The following is a 19,246-nucleotide window of genomic DNA, read 5'->3' as shown; positions in this document are numbered from 1 at the left end:
GAGCTGAACAAAGCGCAACATCCTAAAACAGCCTGAGAACTGTAACAAGTGATACATGGTAACAAGTGCTGCCTCTCAGTACTTGGGAGATAGACACAATAGGATCAGTAGCTAGGGACCAGCCTCTGCCACACAGTGAGTTTGAGCCCAGTCTAGGATATATGAATATCTCAAAAACAAATATCAACAAAATATCAGCCTGAAACCTTAGTTTGTCAGCTATGCAAATATGAGAAATTGCCTGTCAGCACTCCTCCTAGTGATCAGACTGGATCTGACTGATGTAGCTATAGGATGTGTGTATTGGGGGTAGGTGGGTGGGTAGGGGGAATGGATGGACAGTGTAGTGGCTATTCCTGGTTGTCAACTTGACAATATCTGGAATGAAGTACAATCTAGAATTGGAGGCTCACCAGTGATCCTAAACTGGAGACTGGGAGATACAAGTTTCTGACCTGGATCTTAGCAAGGAGATCTTGAGGCGTAGTGGCTACGAATCCCAGAAGACTAAGACAGGGAGACCTCTGAGTTCAGGGTCATCTGGGATTAAAGACATGGTAGCACACACCTTTAATCTGGGCTATACCTTCTGCTGGAGACCTACTACATAAGGACATTGGAAGAAGGAAGATTTTCTCTCTCTTCTTCACCTGCTTGCCTTGTGGGACTGAGCAACTGCTAGATCCTTGGACTTCCATTCACGGCTGCTGCTGACCACTGTTGGGAGTTGTACTACAGACTGCAAGTCATCAACAAATTCCTTTTCTTTATAGACTACCCGTAAGTTCTATGACTCTAGAAAACCCTGACTAATACAAAGATTGACCCCCAGCCACAAAAGTGCTACCTCATAATTCTAATTCTGCTGCTATAATTAATAATGTAAATATCTGTTTTCTGATTGTCTTAGGTGAGTCTCGTCTAAAGGCCATTTAACCACTCACAGGCTGAGAACCACAGTGCTAACTGAAGTTTGGTTCCTAGCACACAACAGGTGGCTCAAGACTCCAGCAGCTATGGGGACTCCAATGCCATCTTCTGTCCTCTTTGGGTACTTGCATACATTACATACACATACATGTTCACATAAGTAAAAACAAACCTTTGGAAAAAGAAGGGGATGAGAGAGAATCACTCTTCTTTTTCTCCCCTGACCCTTTTAATAGAAAGGCTAAAATCATATAAATGCTATGAAGTCCATTCATTTCCAAAATAGAAAACATCTATTTCAAAAAGGGTCATGCTACATACCAAAGGTAAAACAAATACTTTTATTGCACATTTATAAAATCTGCATAGTTGTACTGTGTTCTTCCCTCCCATGATTCCTCCATTAATCCTTAAAATTTGGTTAAAACATGAGTTTCCAATTAGAAGTTCTTTAAAAAGCAGTTTCTTTCTACATATGCACAGATAGATGTTATTTTTTATACAAATTCACATCCCTTATTTTCTTTAAAAAATAAAATAAAATAAAATAAAAAAGAAGGGAGAGAGAAAGAAAGAATAAAAACCCTCTTAGGCCAGGCGGCCTTAGACACCTGTCCCTGATGGTTAGTAACGTGTCCCTTGTGTGGCAGCATCACACCAGCACTGGGCTGGAAGCCCCGGATGCTTTCTTTTCTTTCACTCAAGACTGAATGTGAGGTTTTCTGGTTTATCTAAAATATAAACAGATCAAAAGGGGAGGCAGCTTTCCCTTGGCGGCTTCATGGCGCGGCCTTGTGTGGAAGGAAGGGCCTCACCAGCACCTCTTTTCATCACTGGCAAGAGCCAGGCAGGACCCCTACTACCAGTCTCTGGTAGCTGAGGACTTTTAAATGTCACCTGAACTTGACAAAGTAACTAGAAACTGCTCTCCTGGCTCAGTTCTGATGAGTCACCTTTCTGCTGTCAAAGACTGGTGCCTGAAGGGTAATTTAAAAGTGGCACGATAGACAAACCCAAGTATTATGGGAGATTTACAAAGGCAGTTCAAGTCTTCTGGGATAATTCAAAACCTTAATGCACCGGCTCCACCTGCCTTCTTCAGTGAAATAGCTCCCATGATTCTGTACCTAAAATGTGCAACTTTATCCTTAGTCCCTTAAACACACATCAGGAGAGGGGTGAGGGTCTGAATCTTGCTCAGACACCCAGTCCCTCTGTCCAGGGGAATCTGCCACAACAGACTGCCACGTAACAGGCAGGGGACCAGAGATCAGACTGAGTCTTGACTGTCCATAAGCGGCTTATTTCACTGTTACTGTTGAAACTCCTTGAATGGACTCCATGACAGCTGCAAACCGACTGCAAAGATCATAGGGGGAATTCGGCCGAATAGTTGGAGGCTCCTTTAGGACGATGATTTCTGCAGAAGGATCTAGAAGCCTGGGTAGGAACTCCCCTAAGCACAGCTGCAGATTCTCTGTAGAGGGAAAATGGACTGTTACACACACAGCTAAACAAGGCTACCGCTATCCGGGAGGGCCTTCAGAAGGCAGCATTCAACTCAACAGCATGCATCCTGCTCCAGCTAAGAGGAAGATGCCTTTGCAACTCACCCTCCCACACTAGGAGGGAAGCCCATCTAGGGCTGCATAACTGAGTCGACGTCCATGTCTGTGTATGTTGGGGAAAGAGTTTGTCATGGCGGCAGTAAAGGACATCCGCTCAAAAGAAAACATATAACCATGACACCATTGCAGTCTTGTTTCAAAACATATAATATATGTCAAACAGTGCCAAGTTTTCCTTTCTTATACAAACATTACTAACTCCAGAAAATATTTTTTTGGAGGGTTTCAAGATAGGGTTTCTCTGTGTAGTCCTGGCTGTCCTGGAATGCACCCTGTAGATAAGGCTGGCCTCGAACTCAGAAATCCGCCTGCCTCTGCCTCCCAAGTGCCGGGATTAAAGGCGTGTGCCATCACTGCCCAGCATGTGACATGGTATGTTCATCATTGATATTCATAGAATTAAAATATCAATCAAGTCTGAGAAATTCTTGTTTCTCAGATGTTCTAAATTCTGAAGTGTCAAATATTTATTGAAGATTTAACCTTTTATGAAAAGATAAAGTGACCCATCTCATAATCATGCAAATTTGTTATTTATAAACAGAAAATTTCTCTATGATTATTTAAAATCTATATGCATTTTGCTATGTGTGCACCTGGGAAGTATCAAGCCTCTTGGCTGGGAACAAGGAGCTGGCTTGGAGAGGAAGGTACCTGCTGTACAAGCGGACCAGCGTTCAGGGGACAGAGCCCAGGGGAAGATGGGAGGAAAGGACTAAGCACACAGAGCTGCCCTCTGAGTGACACACATGCACCCTCTATACACCCAACACCAGTAAACACAAGCAACACTTTTAATTAGCTTGGTGTGCTAGAGCACACCTTTAATCCCAGCACTCAGGAGGCAGAGGTACAAGCATCTCTTGAATTCTAGGCCAGTTTGGTCTACATAGTGAGCTTCGGGCCAGCCAGGAGCAAAGGTCTGCTTACCAAGTAGCAAAGCTGTTTTATTATCATGGCCATTCTTAATAAACTATCCTCTTAAATCTTAATAAATTGGATATGATGCTCTGTACCACACACACGATGGTGCTATTGTCTTTCAAATGCTTAAATATACTAATGTGTCCAAAGAGAATTAAGCAAAGCTATACATCATATGGTCTAAAGAAAAACAAGGAAACACAGCAATTGCTTATTATAAGAGTTACCAATCAATTCTGTATACTAAAACAAGTCACTAGTAGGAAGTGAACAAGAATTCCTATCAGAACATACACCTTCCAAACAAAATGAACGCACCTTCAAAATTGGGGTCTTTCAAGATATTCCATTACTAATTCACAGAAGTATTTAGTTAATAATATTCTTATATACTGCAACTTCAAACCTCAAGAAAGTTTATAGAGCCATCAGCTAATCATACTCCACATAAATATACTATAAAACCCCATAATTTAGTAGATGGGAAAATAATGAAAAACTAACAATCCTGCAGAGCACTAGGGAGCAGGGTGCCCTGGGTTTAGTTCCAAGCAGTCACAGCTCCCGGGACTAGTTGGCTGACCTTGGAGTTGATTCAGCTGCTGACTGAGGTAAGGAGGCAGAGAGAAGTAGAGCCCAAATTTCCACACTGTATCCTTGGAGCAGATCCCTGTATCTCACAGATGTTAGGGGGTGTTTCAATCCCCTAAATGGCTTCAACAACCAGTGATGCTAAAGAGTGAGGGCACTGTGACGTTAAACCAAGCAGTACTAATAACACATACCCGCAATATCCTTCCCCAGGTAAGAGCACCAGTGGTTCCTCATGACCTCGATGGCATCGAGGTCGTCCTTGGAGATGTCATTATTAATGATCAGGTGGATGCAGGGAATGATCAACTCATTCATTACATTAATGCCCTCTGTTACAGAATGGTCGTCATTTGTTTCAAAAAGAGAAGCAGCCTTGGCATTCAGCTCCTACAAATAAAAGACAGACAAAAGGGAGACTGAGAAAAATAAGTATCACTTTTAGTATGAACCTAAGCCAACAGTCACACAAAACTTAACTGGAAAAAAAAAAAAAAAAAAAAAGCATTGGTTCCTTGCCCCAGATGTTCTGACATAATTAGGATGTAGGTGATCTGGGCCCTGGGGTTTTCTAACTCTCGTGATGATTCTAATGCACTTAATCTTGTGACTCAATGGCCTACATTACCAGCCAAGGTCATATTTGACATCGGTTTCTATCCTAAAACCTAGCGAATGATTCTCAATCTTCACGAGCCACTAGGACCACTCACAGAAGACACTGAAATCCAGGTTACTCCCAGATTGGCCAGTTGTCATCAATGGCTGAAGGTGACTGACACACATCAGAGGCAGTGATGGGAAGCCAAAGTCATCCTCGTATAGCAGCAGGAAGGAAGGAGTAAGGACACTCAAGGTGATGACTTGAATCTGCTGACTTAGAGGCCAAAAGCACAGAGCTTTTAGGGGCCGCTTCTCAGCACAGTAGACAGTCTTACCACACCGATAATTGTCACAGCAATCAAAGAATTCCCAGAAAATAAGGATGTTGTAAGGATAATCCCACAGATGTCTGGGGAAATGAATATACAAGGACAGCCTGCAAGCCAGCCATCTCTTGAGAATTTCATGCAGAACTAGCATGCTATACACTGCTGGGCAGATTGACAACATTATACTAGACCTTCCCTATGGCTGTCCATAGCAAACAAGGTAAGGTAACAGGGTTAACAAGAACGATTCTTACATTCTGTAACCTAGTATAAGACTGAAATCGATTTTTAAGATAACTCTAGTCCTGAAAACTACCCTTTGATAGGCAACTCTGGGAAACATCCCATTCTCCAACGTATTCATAAAGCTCTGTGCTAGCAAACTCATACCTTGTGGGGGCAATGTCTAAAAGCTTTAATGTGGGCTCAAAAGAAGGGCATGGCTGGCTCAACTTTTCAAGGGTTGGAGAAGAATGATACAATGAGATAAAAAGAACAGGAGAGAGGCAGGGAGGGAGGAAGAGAGATTAACATTTTGTAAATGGTACAGACCAGAAGGCATTTTCTGCGGTACAAAGCAATCACAGACTCCTTCACGCCCCTGCGGGGCCCCTTCACCAGCAGGCCAGCGTTGCTCTGGTATGCATACACCAGGTAGGACAATGCTTCCTGGTACCTTAGAAAGTGGGAGACAATCCACAGATTTGAGTTCCCTTTGCCAAAACCTAGGGCTAGCTCTCACTTTTCTGTAATGAGAATCCACTTGGCTACAATATGACGTACTGGGAAAACATGGGGGCCAAACCCACATCCAGTATCAGCTGTTTTGCACTCAGATCGAGACAGGTAAGGCAAATCAGGAAACATCTTTGGACCTCAGGTTTTCTCTATCTCTCAAACAAATGAAAGACACTGGCTATTCACTAGAGTCTATGCTAATCAAAACTACTTTCTGGTCACTACAGGAGCCCGCCATAACATCTCCTCACTGATAAACCCAGTTACATGAAGGAAAAAAAGCATAATGTGTAGAACACGTTGAAGCATGGAGTGGGGGATGGGCAGGCCCAGTGTATGTAACAAAGGGGATTCATGGCAATTACTTCTGAGTACCCCTGAGTAGGCGCCAGTGTTCTGACTATCAATGCTAGTGAAAAAAAAAAAAGGGGGGGGGACATACTTTCCTTTTTGGAAGAGTTCCAAGCCCGTTAGAAGGTACACAGACACCTTTCGGAACAGACTATAATCTTCATGCCACCTCTGGAAAGGAAGGACCACCATTAGTGACACGATCTCAGTAAACTAGCGCCTGCTTCACTTTTGATGCTGTACACCCAGTACAACCACGTACTCACAAAATGTGGTTAAGTATAAAAACACACAACATTTTGGGGTAAAATAAAAACAAACCCAAAACTAAAAACAAACCACACAAAAAAGACTTAAATGGAGGTGCACATCTGTAAACCCAGCACTGGGAGGTGGATGCAGGAGCATCAGCAAAGCCAGAGTCATCCTTAAGCAAGACAAATGCGAGCCGAGCTCAGCCTAGAGTATGTTTACGCCACTGACCTAACTTTCTGTGTTCTATTCCTTCTGCTGAGGATCAGTAAATCATTTCATTTCAACGAAGTGTTTGAGTTTATAAACTCTCCTAAGCCCAACACAACTCGTCAAGGTCCCTCTGATGTGAATAAATGACATGGCTGAGTGTGATCTTCTGATGTGTATAGATGACACACCTGAGTGTGACAGGCAGAGGCAGCCATGGCTCAGCAAGCCAAACAGTACAACTCCCGCACAGCGTGCTTTTACACACAGAAGAGTTTGTTCTTTTAATGTAATCTGTAGTCCCAGATATTTTAATGCACACTAGAAAATGATGCCATTACACACCCACACCGACACCCACACGGCCCAGGGCAAGGCTCAGAAGGGCCCTTAGGAAAGAAGCACAGACATAGGCTAACCCAGCCTGAAAAGAAGGCCTGTGCTTCTGAATCGAAGAAGACAGGATTTTTATTCAATTTCCACCATCCCTTCTCTCCCCCGCTTTTTTTGGTTCTTTGAGACAGGGTTTCTCTGTATAGCCCTGGATGTCTTGGAACTCACTCAGAAAGAAATCCACCTGCCTCTGCCTCCCAAGTGCTAGGATTAAAGGCATGTGCCACCAATGCTCGGCAATTTTTCCCCTTTCAATCTGTATCTTGGCTGTCCTAGAAATCCTTATGTAGGCCAGACTGGGCTTGAACTCAAAGATATACTCTTGGCTTCCTGAGTGCTGGGGTTAAAGTGTGGCCCACCACCCCCAGCTTTGTTCTTTCCCTTCTCCTTTCAAGTTCATAGGGAACTAGTTGAGTCTGGTAACATAAAACTTCATTTTATCTTAAGAATCACTTGCCTCTAGAAGTAAGGAATTAATAAGAAACAAAGGCCCACACGTACCTTATACTCTTCCATGTTCATGTCATCTGGACCAATTTCCATCAGTTTGGCCTGAGCCACCTTCATGATACTGATAGATCTGTGTGGGACAGAGTTCAGAAAGCAATGGCAGGGTACAGGGCAGCTCCTCCAAATTGGAGGAAGTGAGACCCCACGCAGGAACAGGCTGGCACATTCTCACCTCTCATCATAGCTAAGGTTTCTATCTGCAAACTGTTCCAAAAGGGTCCGTTCTACTACCCTCTTAGGTGCTTCATTTTGGAAAAAGTAGACAAGAACATGCTGAAGGCGAGGGTCACTGTGAGAGGTGGGCGTCTCTTTGGCAAGCTGATAGAGCCGGGAGTACTCCTCATGAAATGCCTGTTAACGACAGAATGGAGGGGCGGGAAAGGGAACACCGTGGACTTCAGAAACTGACAAGAAACACCAGAGGGCCTCTCATTAATTCACACTAGACTAAGAAATTCTTGTCAAGAAACTACAAAAGCAACTATGGGATGTGAATTGGCATAACAGAACTCCCTCAAATACTGACATTAAAGACTTACTATATTCAAAAGATTAAACTCATTTTCCTCATCAGGTCTCAATTCTGTAGTCCAGGCTACCCCAGACCTCATTATGTAAACTAGGTTGGCCTCAAACTTGTGGCCATCCTCTTGGTTCCTGTGCAAGCCCACCTCTCACCAAATTCTTAAAAACACAAGCACTTAGTTTAAATTGTTTAAAAATCCACCCAAATGTAATCTTATTTCAAACATCTTAAATACCAAATACCTCAAATAGTATGCCTGTTAAAATGAAGGATCCCAAGTTACAAAGTCAGTCTCAGAGTTTGTGTCATCAATGAACATTTAACAACCTCATCATACCTGTAGACTAGATGCAATGCAGTGGCACTCCTCACTGCTGGGCCACTGCCAGGCAAAGATAAGCAAGCCGCCAGCTTTGTGGGACAGCTTGCTCATCAGCTGGGCAGCAAAGACAGTGTCATGTTTTATTTCAACACAGGATGCTGTGTGTCTGTGTGTTAGGGTGCACATGTGTAGAGACCAGAGTGCAATCATGAGTACTGTTCTTCAAATTCTATCCAACATACATTTGTGGGGGGAAGGAGAAGTTGGGCATGGGGTTGAAACGATCTCACTACGTAGTCCTGGCTGGCCTGTAACTTACTATGTAGACAAGTGAGTCTTGACCCTCACTTGAATTAGTCTGGCTCTGTCTCCTCAACGCTGGTACTGAAGGCATGTACCTTGCTCCATCATACTCTTTTGGGACAAGGTCTCTCACTGACTTCAAACTCACCAAGCAGGCTATATTGGTTGGCCAGCAAGCCTCAGGGATCCTATCCCTGCCTTTCCAGCACTGGGATTACAGACATGTACTGTACCATGGTACACGTATATATGTATGGGCAGGGTATGCATGTCTAGTAGCCACAGAAGACAGAAGAGTGTCAGACAGCCTGAAACCAGAGTGATAGCAGTGAGCTGTCCAGTGTTGGGTACTGGGAACCAGACAGGGCACAGCAGTATATGCTGGGACATCTTTCTAGTCCTGTGGAAAACTTTGTTTTGTAAAATGTAGATTCTGGAGATCAAAAATGTATCCTTTCAACTGAGCTATGTCCCAGCACAAGCAACTGTAACACCATTTCCCACTGTCTTACAGAAATATTCCTGGGTTACGAGGATTAAAATTTTAAAATAAGGGGGCTGGAGAAATGGTTCAGTGGGTAAGAGCACTGACTGTTCTTCTGAAGGTACTGAGTTCAAATCCCAGCAACCACATGGTGGCTCACTACCACCCGTAATGAGATCTGAGGCCCTCTTCTGGTGTGTTAGAAGTCAGCTACAGTGCACTTATGTATAATAATAAATGAAGCTTTGGGCCAGATCAAGCAGGGACTCAGTGAGCAGAGTTCACCAGAGTGAGCAAAGGTCCTAAAAATTCAATCCCCAACAACCACATGGAGGCTCACAACCATCTGTACAGCTACAGTGTACTCACATACATTAAATAAATATTATAAATATTAAAAAAATAAAAAAGATTTTAAAACAAAAGTACCTTAATAAGCCCTGCTTCAGACCCATCTCGGTCAAAGGTCTGGCGTGCTTTAGCTATGGCCAGGATGACCCCTTGCATGGCAGGGCTCAGCATCACCTACCACAGAGGGCACAAAACAGAGAAGAAGGAGAGCAGACAGGTTCAGAAGGAAACAGTATGAAGCGAGGTGAGCAGAGTGCCCAGAGGAAGCCGAGCACTGTCTCCTTGGCTGGCACGGGCTGCAGGCCCTATTCTAGATGCATGCAGAGCCTTGGCTACCCTGTAATGATGCCTATAACAAGCCAGTCCTCTATGTGCACATTCTAAGTCTATGAGAAAAACAAAGATGTCCAAGACCATCTCTGATGGGGCACCGCTGAAGATTAAGTTCAACCATAGAATGGTCAGCACTCCACTAGAATGAAGGTATAAAGGTATATAATATTAAGTAAATGCGAACTTTCAGTAAATAAAAAACATATATACCCACAGCAAAAAGCAGAAACCCGAGAGACAGGATTAAAGACTGTTTATGTGCAGAGCAACTGAAAAGGAGACAGCGCGAAGGACAGCTGCTCGTTCAACCTCAGAATTAAAAGCAAAACCAACTTTAATCCACATTTGTTTTATTCACTGAGCAAGTGGAAAAAAGTCTACTTCTAAGACAAAATAATGGACAGCCACCAAAACCAAACAATCTCTCAAAGGTAAGCGTATTTTTGTTCATAATACCAAATGGAGTTAATCCTTTCCCTAGGCCATCCAGGCTTTGTAGCAGTCCCTGCTCAACACAAGCTGAGTGTACACACATACACATGCAGACACGCATGCCAAAAGTGCACAGCAGGAATGAGTCACCCGTGCCTTCATAAAGGACAAGGTCAGTAGCAGACAGGCCTTCATGGCTGTTGCCTGATTCAGTGAGAAATATTAGCTTGTGACACACGCCTTTGAGAAGCGACACACAGCTAGCCTGCACTCATCTCGGTACCTCCTCATCATAGCCATCAGCATCAGATCTAACGAGAATCCTCCCCACACTGGGGATCTCCACTTCAGAGACCTCAGAGTTAGGTGCGGCAGCAGCCGCTGTGTCTCTGGCCTCTGCCGCCTGCTCTGACTGCTCTGCAAGGTTTGTTTCTTGGGGCTTCTTGGGCTCAGCTTCATTATGCTGTGGCAGCAGAATGGAGGGATAGAGTTAAGAACAATGGGGACAAACAGGAAGAAATAAAGAGGGCTAGTTAAGTCAGCAGAGATGACAGAAAGCTGGTAGCTGGTGTCCAAAACCAGACCCTCTCAAAGGAGGGTCACTCAGCCAGGCTCACCTCACTCAAGGCTGCTTCTACACCACCCTTCTCGTAGGCATGAGCCGTGTTTGCAATTGCCTGGGCAGTCTGTTCCTTTGCAATCACAGCATGCTCAGAAGACAAGCATCGAACCCCATGAGAGGACACTGCTGTAGACTCTAACAAAAAGAAATAAAAATAACAATAACCACAGAAGTGTCATATCTGATGACCAGCAAGCAGGAGGGACACACATTTCAATATACAGTTCCAGCACACCTCTTTCAAAGTCCATGTGAACGCCCCTAAAAATTTTGACAAGAAACATACGCTGCCAGGCAGTGGAGGCACACACCTTTGATCCCAGCACTTGGGAGGCAGAGGCAGGTCTATCTCTGTGAGTTCAAGGCCAGTCTAGTCCACACATAGAAACCCTGTCTTAAAAACAAAACAAAAAACAACAACAACAAAAAAAATCATTAAAAAATTTTTTTCTTTTTTTATGAGGCATACACCTTTAATTACAGAGCCTGGGAGGCAGAGGTAGGTGGAACTCTAAGTTCAAGGCCAGCCAGCATGGCAGAGCAAGTTCCAGGACAGCCAGGGCTACACAGAGAAACCCTGTCTTGAGAAATCATTTAAAGAAAGGAAAGAAGGAAGATCTACTCCATATCAAGGACTCTCAAAGGTCTGTTAAAATTACTGTGCACAATCTTTCCTAAGTTTTCACACCAAAGATGCTTGCTTTCATTAACCATTTAAAAAGAGCATCTCTAACTTTCCATCCAGTCATTCCTTCTTCTACAACCCAGGGGATAAGCAAAGCACGATAGAAAGCAGACAGCCTTTCTCATACATACTATTTCTGCTTGACAGAAAGCAACTTCTAAAGGCACACTGATCCTACCAAACTGTAGGACAGCCACTATAAACAGAACCTGCTGTTGGGCCAGCAAGACGGCTCAGTGGGTAAAGGTACTTGTTTGCCAAGCCAGTTCTCTCCTTCCACCATGTGGGTCCCAGGGCTTGATCCCATGGGACCCACATGGTGGAAGAAGAGAACTGGCCCCCACAAGTTGTCCTCTGATATCAAAAATGTGTTATATGGCACATGTTCCCACATTCTTCCCATCAAAGAAAAATAAAAAATTAAAAATAAAGCCACCGTGAGGTATTTCCATGTCACTGAGGATCTAGGGTTGGCTGGAGAGGACAGCAAGGACCTGACCAGACCTGGCACAGTGTGGGGGAAGAGCAGGCCCAGACTGGTCCGTACCTTGTGATGTGGAGAAATCCTGTGAGGAGGAGTTTGGGGAGGACTCCATCTGCGGGATCTTACAGGACTGTTCTTCCTCCCACTCCTCCACCTCTTGCTGAAACCTCCAGTTATCTTCCTGAATGTACTGCCTGAGCTCCACAGACAGGGCTTCCACTTCTCCTGCAGTCTGATCAGATTCACTACAAGATGCCTCTGCGGGAAAATAGTTAAAATGGAGAAAGGTAAACCAACACACTATCCCAGAGGAAGGGCAGCACATCCCAGCTTTACTCCTGTCCCTAGACATACTTATATGTACGCGCGCACGCACACACACACACAGAATTCAATCAGAAACTCTTGACAGCATGAGGTTAACCGGCACAGCACATTAGGAGCTGTAACAGGCAACATCAGTAGGCAGGCAGTATCTATTTAGTGGGGCTGTAGAGACAGCTCTGCAGCTCACAGCACTGCCTTCTCTGCATAGAACCCAGTCCTGGTTCACAGCACCAACATGGTAGCTCATAACAGTCCATACTTCCCAGTTCCAGGAGATTTGATATATCAGGCATATATGTGGTACATACACGTACAAATGTTGAGTGAATGCCCCCAACCTTGGAATAGGTATAGCCACTTGTTCCATGCCTGCCAGTCACTGCCACAGAAAAAGAACTTAGACAGAGCAAGGTCATGCTGACCACAAACCCGATTATGATGTTCTGCATGCTCTGCATGAGGTTTGCTAATCTTAAAGATATTCCACAAAGCTTTAGGTAGGACCCATCACATTAAAGGTGAACTGTTATATGTAAAGTAGCTTGAGTCAAAGCCAGCCTGCACTTCCAGCATCTGTGTAAGTACTCACTGTTCGGATTGCTTTTATGGTTTTTTTCCTTTACTAGCCCCGGCCCTGAGAAATGTTCATCATCTTGGCTTAGTCCCTGGATTCTGAGCCAATTCTGAGCTACGGCCCTAATCGATCAGTTTTAGGGTGTGCATTCAATAAACGACCCCTATCTGACTGAGATTGGTGTTCATATGGTTTATGGGGCAATTCCTGGACCCCAACATGTACATGTAGCCAAATACTCATCAGCAGAAAATAAAAATAAAGCCTTAAAAATTAGTATCTGTTGGCTGACTGAATGAACACGATAGGTTAATGACTTAATCGTGGTCAGTCACTGGATGCAGCCAGTATTTCTTTAAAAACCTGAACATTAGGGGCTGGTGAGATGGCTCAGTGGGTAAGAGCACCCGACTGCTCTTCCGAAGGTCTGGAGTTCAAATCCCAGCAACCACATGGTGGCTCATAACCATCTGTAAAAAGATCTGAAGACAGCTACAGTGTACTTACATATAATAAATAAAACAACAACAACAACAACAACAACAACAAAACAACAACAAAAAAAACCCCTGAACATTAACAGATGTAACAGAAGAAAATGGAGAGGGTTGAGTGCTTCAGAATGCTTGCTGCTCTTCTGGAAGAACCCAAGTCCAGTTTCCAGTACCCATGAGGCGGCTCATAAGCACCTGCAACACCAACGCCAGGATGACCTACATCTTGTTCTTATAGGTACCTGCATGTACATGTGCACAAACACACATAAACACAGGCACAAAAAGAAATTTACACAGAAAATAAAAATACACTGAAATAAATTTCTTAAAAAAACGGAAAAGAAACTTTAAAGTAGTAGTCTTATGAATTTAACTATTCCATCTGAGAGAGGAAGATCGTCCCTGCTGGGATGGTGGCACACAGCTACAACCTCAGTGCAGCTCCAGGGGTGAAGGAAGATCAGGACCCGAAAGGTAGGAAAGGCTAGATGAGCTATTGTCTCAAAAAGAGAAAAGAACGACCATCGGCTCCATTACAGCTGAGCAGGAGTGTGAAGGCCCTGATCCGAGCACGCTCAGGATCGAGGCGGGCAGATGCTACCTAGTAAGACCGCGGTCTTTAAAAAGAAAGGAAGGAAGGAGGCAAGTACTGTATTTCCTGAAATTCCACAATTACTCTGTAGTCAGAAACCAAGGTGAATTACTGGGTAAATGGTGCATAATCAAGTCAGTAAGTACTCTGGCTCAGAGAGTAAGAGCACAGGCTGCTCTTCCAGAGGTCCTGAGTTCAATTCCCAGCTACCACATGGTGGCCCACAACCATCTGTAATGAGATCTGGCGCCCTCTTCTGGTCTGCAGGCATACACACAGGCAGAATGCTGTATTCATAATCAAAAAAGAACAAGAAAAAACTGCAAAACTATGAAGGACACGTTGAATTCTATTTCTAACCATGCCATCAAAACCAAGAAAAAGAATCTGCAACAAAACAACAAAGCCATTGTTAGCCACCTTTTCATGAAGCCCTAAGAGTCTTCTTGCTTCTTTTGAGCCAGGGTCTTAAGAAGCCCGGGCTGGCCTTAAACATGTGATCCTGCCACCTATACCTGAATGCTAGGATTGCAAGCATGCAGTCACCCCTGGTATACAAGGTGCTGTGCGTCAAACCAGGGCACACCAGGCAAGCACTCTACAAACAAATCTTAATCCTCAACTCTCTGTGTACTCCATAAAAATGAGCAATCTAGGCAATAACAAGGAACTCACAACAACCGACGGCCGGCCGGCTAGGACAGTCTTTTAGAACCTCACAGCCAGTGTTTATGACTTCCCATCAGAGAGGGTGGTTGTTTTCTGACTATTTGAGCTATTTTCTCTTTCTCTCCCTTATAGTTTTTATGTTTTAAGAACATTTTACATAGTGATAAATTGTAGTTTACAAATGTTCTCAAAATAAGTATAAGACTGCTCCCCTCCCAGGGGCTAGATCCCCTAAATGCTCTCCTCTAGTCAGTGTGTTTACCTGCATTGAAGTGGGGCAAGTTGTCATTGATATACATCAAACAGTACGCGCTGACATTTCTCAGGCCCCCGTAAGAATCTCTTTCAAGTTCCTCCCAGGAAGACTCAGTAACAGAGATGTCGTTGTATTTGAGCCAGATCTGCCGGGGCTGGTTGTAGATGTATGCCCAGTAGTGTCCTGCACTGGCTTGTCCTTCGTGAACAAGAACTGCATGTAAGCGATAAGGCACCTGCAAATCAGAAAGGAGGGCTCTCAGACCGGGCACGGAAATCAGATGGTATCTATGTCAATACAATTCTGAACATTCCCAACCAGCAAGTAAAAGGGAATGCCCATACAAACACAAGACAACATCCACATCAAGCATTTTACCAGCTCATGACAGACTAACGAAAACACATTCTTGGAGGCTATTACGGGTCCACTCACTCCCAGGGCCTCAGAATGAGTCAAACCACGCCTTGCTGGAGGTTTCAGCCCTGACTTCTACTCAGTGCCTTACCCTCCTGTCACTCAGGGGCAGATTGCTTTGAAGCAGCCAAACAAGAGGGAAAGTCAAGAGCCACATGATCTGTTCCTATTCCAATCACAAGCATGCTCACTGCCCCTGCTGGGAGCAGAGCTGTGTGCTGGATGTTACTCGGCCATGAGCCCTTCATAGAGCTGCCTCTGCACAGCCCTGTCCAAGGCCCTAAACTGACTAAAAACAAGTGTGGACATCAAGGATTTCTGTTCTGCCTGGCTTCCTTCTGGAATCTCCAGTTACTAGAGAAATAAAGCCTAAGGATACTAATGGAAGCTTTCCGAGGACCTTAGAAACGGACAACTTATCTCCGGTTGGGCTTCCCCACTGCACTGCTTCAATTACCACATGGATGGTGCAGACTGTGACCCCAAAACTGTTATTTACTAGAAAAACCTGGGTGTTTTCTATGATGCTCTGAGCTAGCAGACTTTCACCCCAGCATCTGGCTCCCAAGTCTTTACTGGTAAAATCAAATAATTGAGATTTTGTTAACACCACCACTTAGAGAAAAATGTTTTATTAATAAGTAACAGCAAGACGGGCATGGTGGCACATGCCTTTAATCCCAGCGCTTGGGGAGGCAGAGGCAGGTGAATTTCTGAGTTTGAGGCCAACCTGGTCTACAGAGTGAGTTCCAGGATAGCCAGAGCTATACAGAGAAACCCTGTCTCAAAAAGAGTAAGTAATAGCAAATTTGTTTTTAAGATTTGTCTTTGTAAAAATTATGTATAACCATGTGCATGTGGTTATGTATGTGAGAGTTCAGGTGGCCATAGAGGGTTAGACATATCAGATCTCCCTAGAATTGAAGTTAGAGGTGTTTCTGGGAACTGAACTTGGATCCTCTGCAAAACAGCATATACTCTTAGCTGCTGAGTCATCTCACCAGCTCCTAACAGCAAATATATCTCCATTGCATGAAAACACACCACAAGGATGAATTAGGTTTCTATGTAAGCAGAAGACACTCTGAATTCAACTGGATGTAAGGGAATATATGTCTATCTTAGCGAGAAATCCATGCAGCTCTTGTGGTATTATGCCCTCTGCCATTAGTACCAGCCCATTTCCCTTAACCTTTAACTCTACCTGACGAAGAAGAGGATCACAGTACATCTGCTCAATAGCCTGTGTGGTGCTCGAGATACAATTCTTTAAGTCTGTTAAGAAGAAAAAACTCATTAGGTTAGAGTGTCTGTGACGGGCCCTGCCAACACAGAGGCTTTTAATTCAATGTAATTACATTGAGGTGCTTAACAAATTATTCTTATAAATCTGCACTGACATTTCTTAAAGCAATTGTCTCAATTTAGGACAAACCTGGGTGTAACAGAGCACATGCTTATCTCTTCTGAGGGCCCAGGACAGGAGGGAAGCCAAGCAAGAATATAGAGTACAGGTAAGCTATTGTTTAGAAAGCATACATTTTATTAAGATGCTCAAACCCGAGAGCACTGTCCCCACACTGGAAAAGCTGAGGCAGGAGGATAATGAGTTTGAGACTAGTCTGTGCTATAAAAGGAGAACTTATCTTTAAAAATAGCAAGAGATATGAAACCAAATTTTCTTTTAACAAGGCCTGGTTATAAGGCAAACACTGTTACTACCCTTTTATAATCAATTACAATCTTTACATTCAAACAAATGTAAATGTGCCGCAGTATGGAAGCACAAGGGCCATATGAACTCAGGTCAGTTCGGAGACCCTGCCTCAAAGGGACAGGACAAGAGCAGGTAAGCAGGGAGGGGAGGAACGTACACTGCTTTATCTCATCAAGGGCTCCCATGATTGCAACTATGCAACTACGAGATGTTTTGAGGAGAAGGAAGAGGAAGAGGAAGAGGAGGAGGAAGAGGAGGAGGAGGAGGGATAATCCCACAGGACCAAGCCTACAAGGCAAGAACTGCAGAAGTCACAGTTGCCATGCACATCAATCAGGGAGCAAACACCCATCATGCCTGGCTTCCAAACAGCCAGGGAAAACGGAGTAGCTAACAAGTTTTAAGAGCACCAACCTTGTATATCCTGTTCAATTTCACTCCGCCACCTCTGAAGACAGGTCTTAACGAAGTTCATTTCTTCATCTGTGACTGTCCGAGGAGCTGGGGGTGCAGGCATTTCCAGAGAAGAGTGAGGAGAGGTAAATGGCCCATTCATTACCTCAGAGTTGGGAAGAGCGTCTTCCGGAGAGGAAAAGGTACTTTCAGCATTCCGAGAGCAGCTTTCTGGACTTGAACTAGAGAAGACAAAAGATGGCATTCATTTTGTAATATCTAAAATGCAAGGAGGGGTGGGCATGGTGGCAGAAACCAGTAATCTCATCCCTTGGGAGGCTTACACAGGACTGTTGTGACTTTGAGACCACCCTGGTATAGCTAAGGGCCTACCTCAAAAAAAAAAAAAAAAAAAAGTTCAACTTGACCCAAACTAATACACTTCTGAAAACCGGCTGCTTTATGAAAAGGTCCAGTTAAGATACAAGTCCGAGCAACAGTGTGGCTGAGGCAGAAAGACCTCAATTGTACGGCCAACGTAAGCTACACATACACAGTGAGGCCTTAGCTAAAATCTACACATATAATAAAAGCTAACTGTTTCTTGTAATGATCTTCTTATTTAAGACAGTCTGGTTATGAAGCTAACATTAGTACTATCCTCATATGATGAACTACTAGCTCAGCATTTAGCAGAGCTTAGCTGGCATAGTGGTTAGTGCCTATAAACCTGGCACCCAAGAAATGACAGGAGGCAGGAAAGCCTCAAACTCAGTGGTTCTCAACCTTCCTAGTTCCACAATCCTTCAGCAACACAGTTCCTGATGTGTTGACCTCCCAACCATAAAATTACTTTCACTGCTACTAGGTAACTGTAACTTTGCTACTCAAGACCATAATATAATATCTGTGTTCTCTGGTAGCCGTGAGCCGTCCCCATGAAAGGGTTATCCAACCTCCCAAAAAGGGGCTGCCATCCACAGGTCGAGAACTGCTTCTCAAACCCGGGGCTTTGACCTAACAGTCTGTCTCAAAACAATGGGGAAACAAACAAAAAAACAAACAGAAACAGAAAAGCATCATGCTGCTCAGATGGCATAGCACTTGCTTAGCTAGCAAGAGACACTGGGCTAATTCCCTATACCAAATAAGCCAGGCATGATAAGCAAAAAGGAGAAATAAATGCAAATTTACCTCTAATACCACCAAAAAAGCTGCCTGCTGTGGATGCTGGAAAGTGAACTATGGCCGTCTGCAAAGCAGTATGAACACTTAATGGCTGAGACATCATCTCGTTGGCCTCTGGGGTTTTTGTTTTGTTTTGAAGACAAGGTTTCTCTGAGTAGTTCTGACTATCCTGGAACTTGTCCTGTAGGCCTCCAACTCAGACTCAGCCTGCGTCTGCCTCCCAGCTGGTGAGATTAAAGGTGTGTACCACCACAGTCCATCTAACAACAGGTTTTTAACATAAGCTTTTCTTCTGTGAGGGACAAATGTGCCCTAGTAATTTTATTAGCCAAAGACACACATATCATGGATCATGACACAGCTGAACCTGCAGGCACCATCTAGCTATAATGACTGCTGGTTAAATAGGTAGTCAGAGGATTCCTCCACGTGGCCTCTCTGTGTGTTCATGAGCCCTGCTACCGAAGGCTTGGCCTCAGAATTCTGGCCAGTTCCTCCTTATGTAACTCTACCCATATGGTTTTCCTTGCTGTTAATTTAGCCTCCTTCATTGGAGATGAAGTACAGAACGAGATGCCTGGAGGACACCTGGATGTCTGAGAAAGCCCTTCCGAG

The 19,246-nt window shown here is 44.1% G+C and overlaps 1 protein-coding gene across 5 annotated transcripts in view; it reads right to left on the bottom strand.

Annotated features, from left to right (window-relative positions):
- Nucleotides 1–1,245: 1,245 nt before the first annotated feature.
- The window catches only part of Usp28 (ubiquitin specific peptidase 28), a 51,955-nt gene continuing 33,954 nt past the window's right edge, over nt 1,246–19,246 (bottom strand). For 2 of the 5 annotated variants that reach the window (XM_029543166.1, XM_029543167.1), the window contains exons 14-26: nt 17,465–17,685; nt 16,538–16,608; nt 14,923–15,151; nt 12,065–12,259; nt 10,828–10,967; nt 10,494–10,673; nt 9,524–9,619; nt 7,632–7,810; nt 7,451–7,529; nt 6,186–6,265; nt 5,558–5,681; nt 4,268–4,463; nt 1,305–2,407 (exon numbers count right to left, since the gene is read on the bottom strand). In XM_029543166.1, coding sequence (XP_029399026.1) covers nt 2,232–2,407; nt 4,268–4,463; nt 5,558–5,681; nt 6,186–6,265; nt 7,451–7,529; nt 7,632–7,810; nt 9,524–9,619; nt 10,494–10,673; nt 10,828–10,967; nt 12,065–12,259; nt 14,923–15,151; nt 16,538–16,608; nt 17,465–17,685 — 1,966 coding nt within the window. In that variant the 3' untranslated portion in view covers nt 1,305–2,231. Of the gene's footprint in view, nt 2,408–4,267; nt 4,464–5,557; nt 5,682–6,185; nt 6,266–7,450; nt 7,530–7,631; nt 7,811–9,523; nt 9,620–10,493; nt 10,674–10,827; nt 10,968–12,064; nt 12,260–14,922; nt 15,152–16,537; nt 16,609–17,464; nt 17,686–19,246 lie in introns of all 5 variants that reach the window. The other 3 variants (XM_021206586.1, XM_021206587.2, XM_029543168.1) reach the window with 2 other exon arrangements.

The sequence above is a fragment of the Mus pahari genome, chromosome 10 (assembly GCF_900095145.1).
Source record: "Mus pahari chromosome 10, PAHARI_EIJ_v1.1, whole genome shotgun sequence".
Classification (NCBI taxonomy): domain Eukaryota; kingdom Metazoa; phylum Chordata; class Mammalia; order Rodentia; family Muridae; genus Mus; species Mus pahari.
This window is presented reverse-complemented; position numbering and strand designations above follow the sequence as displayed.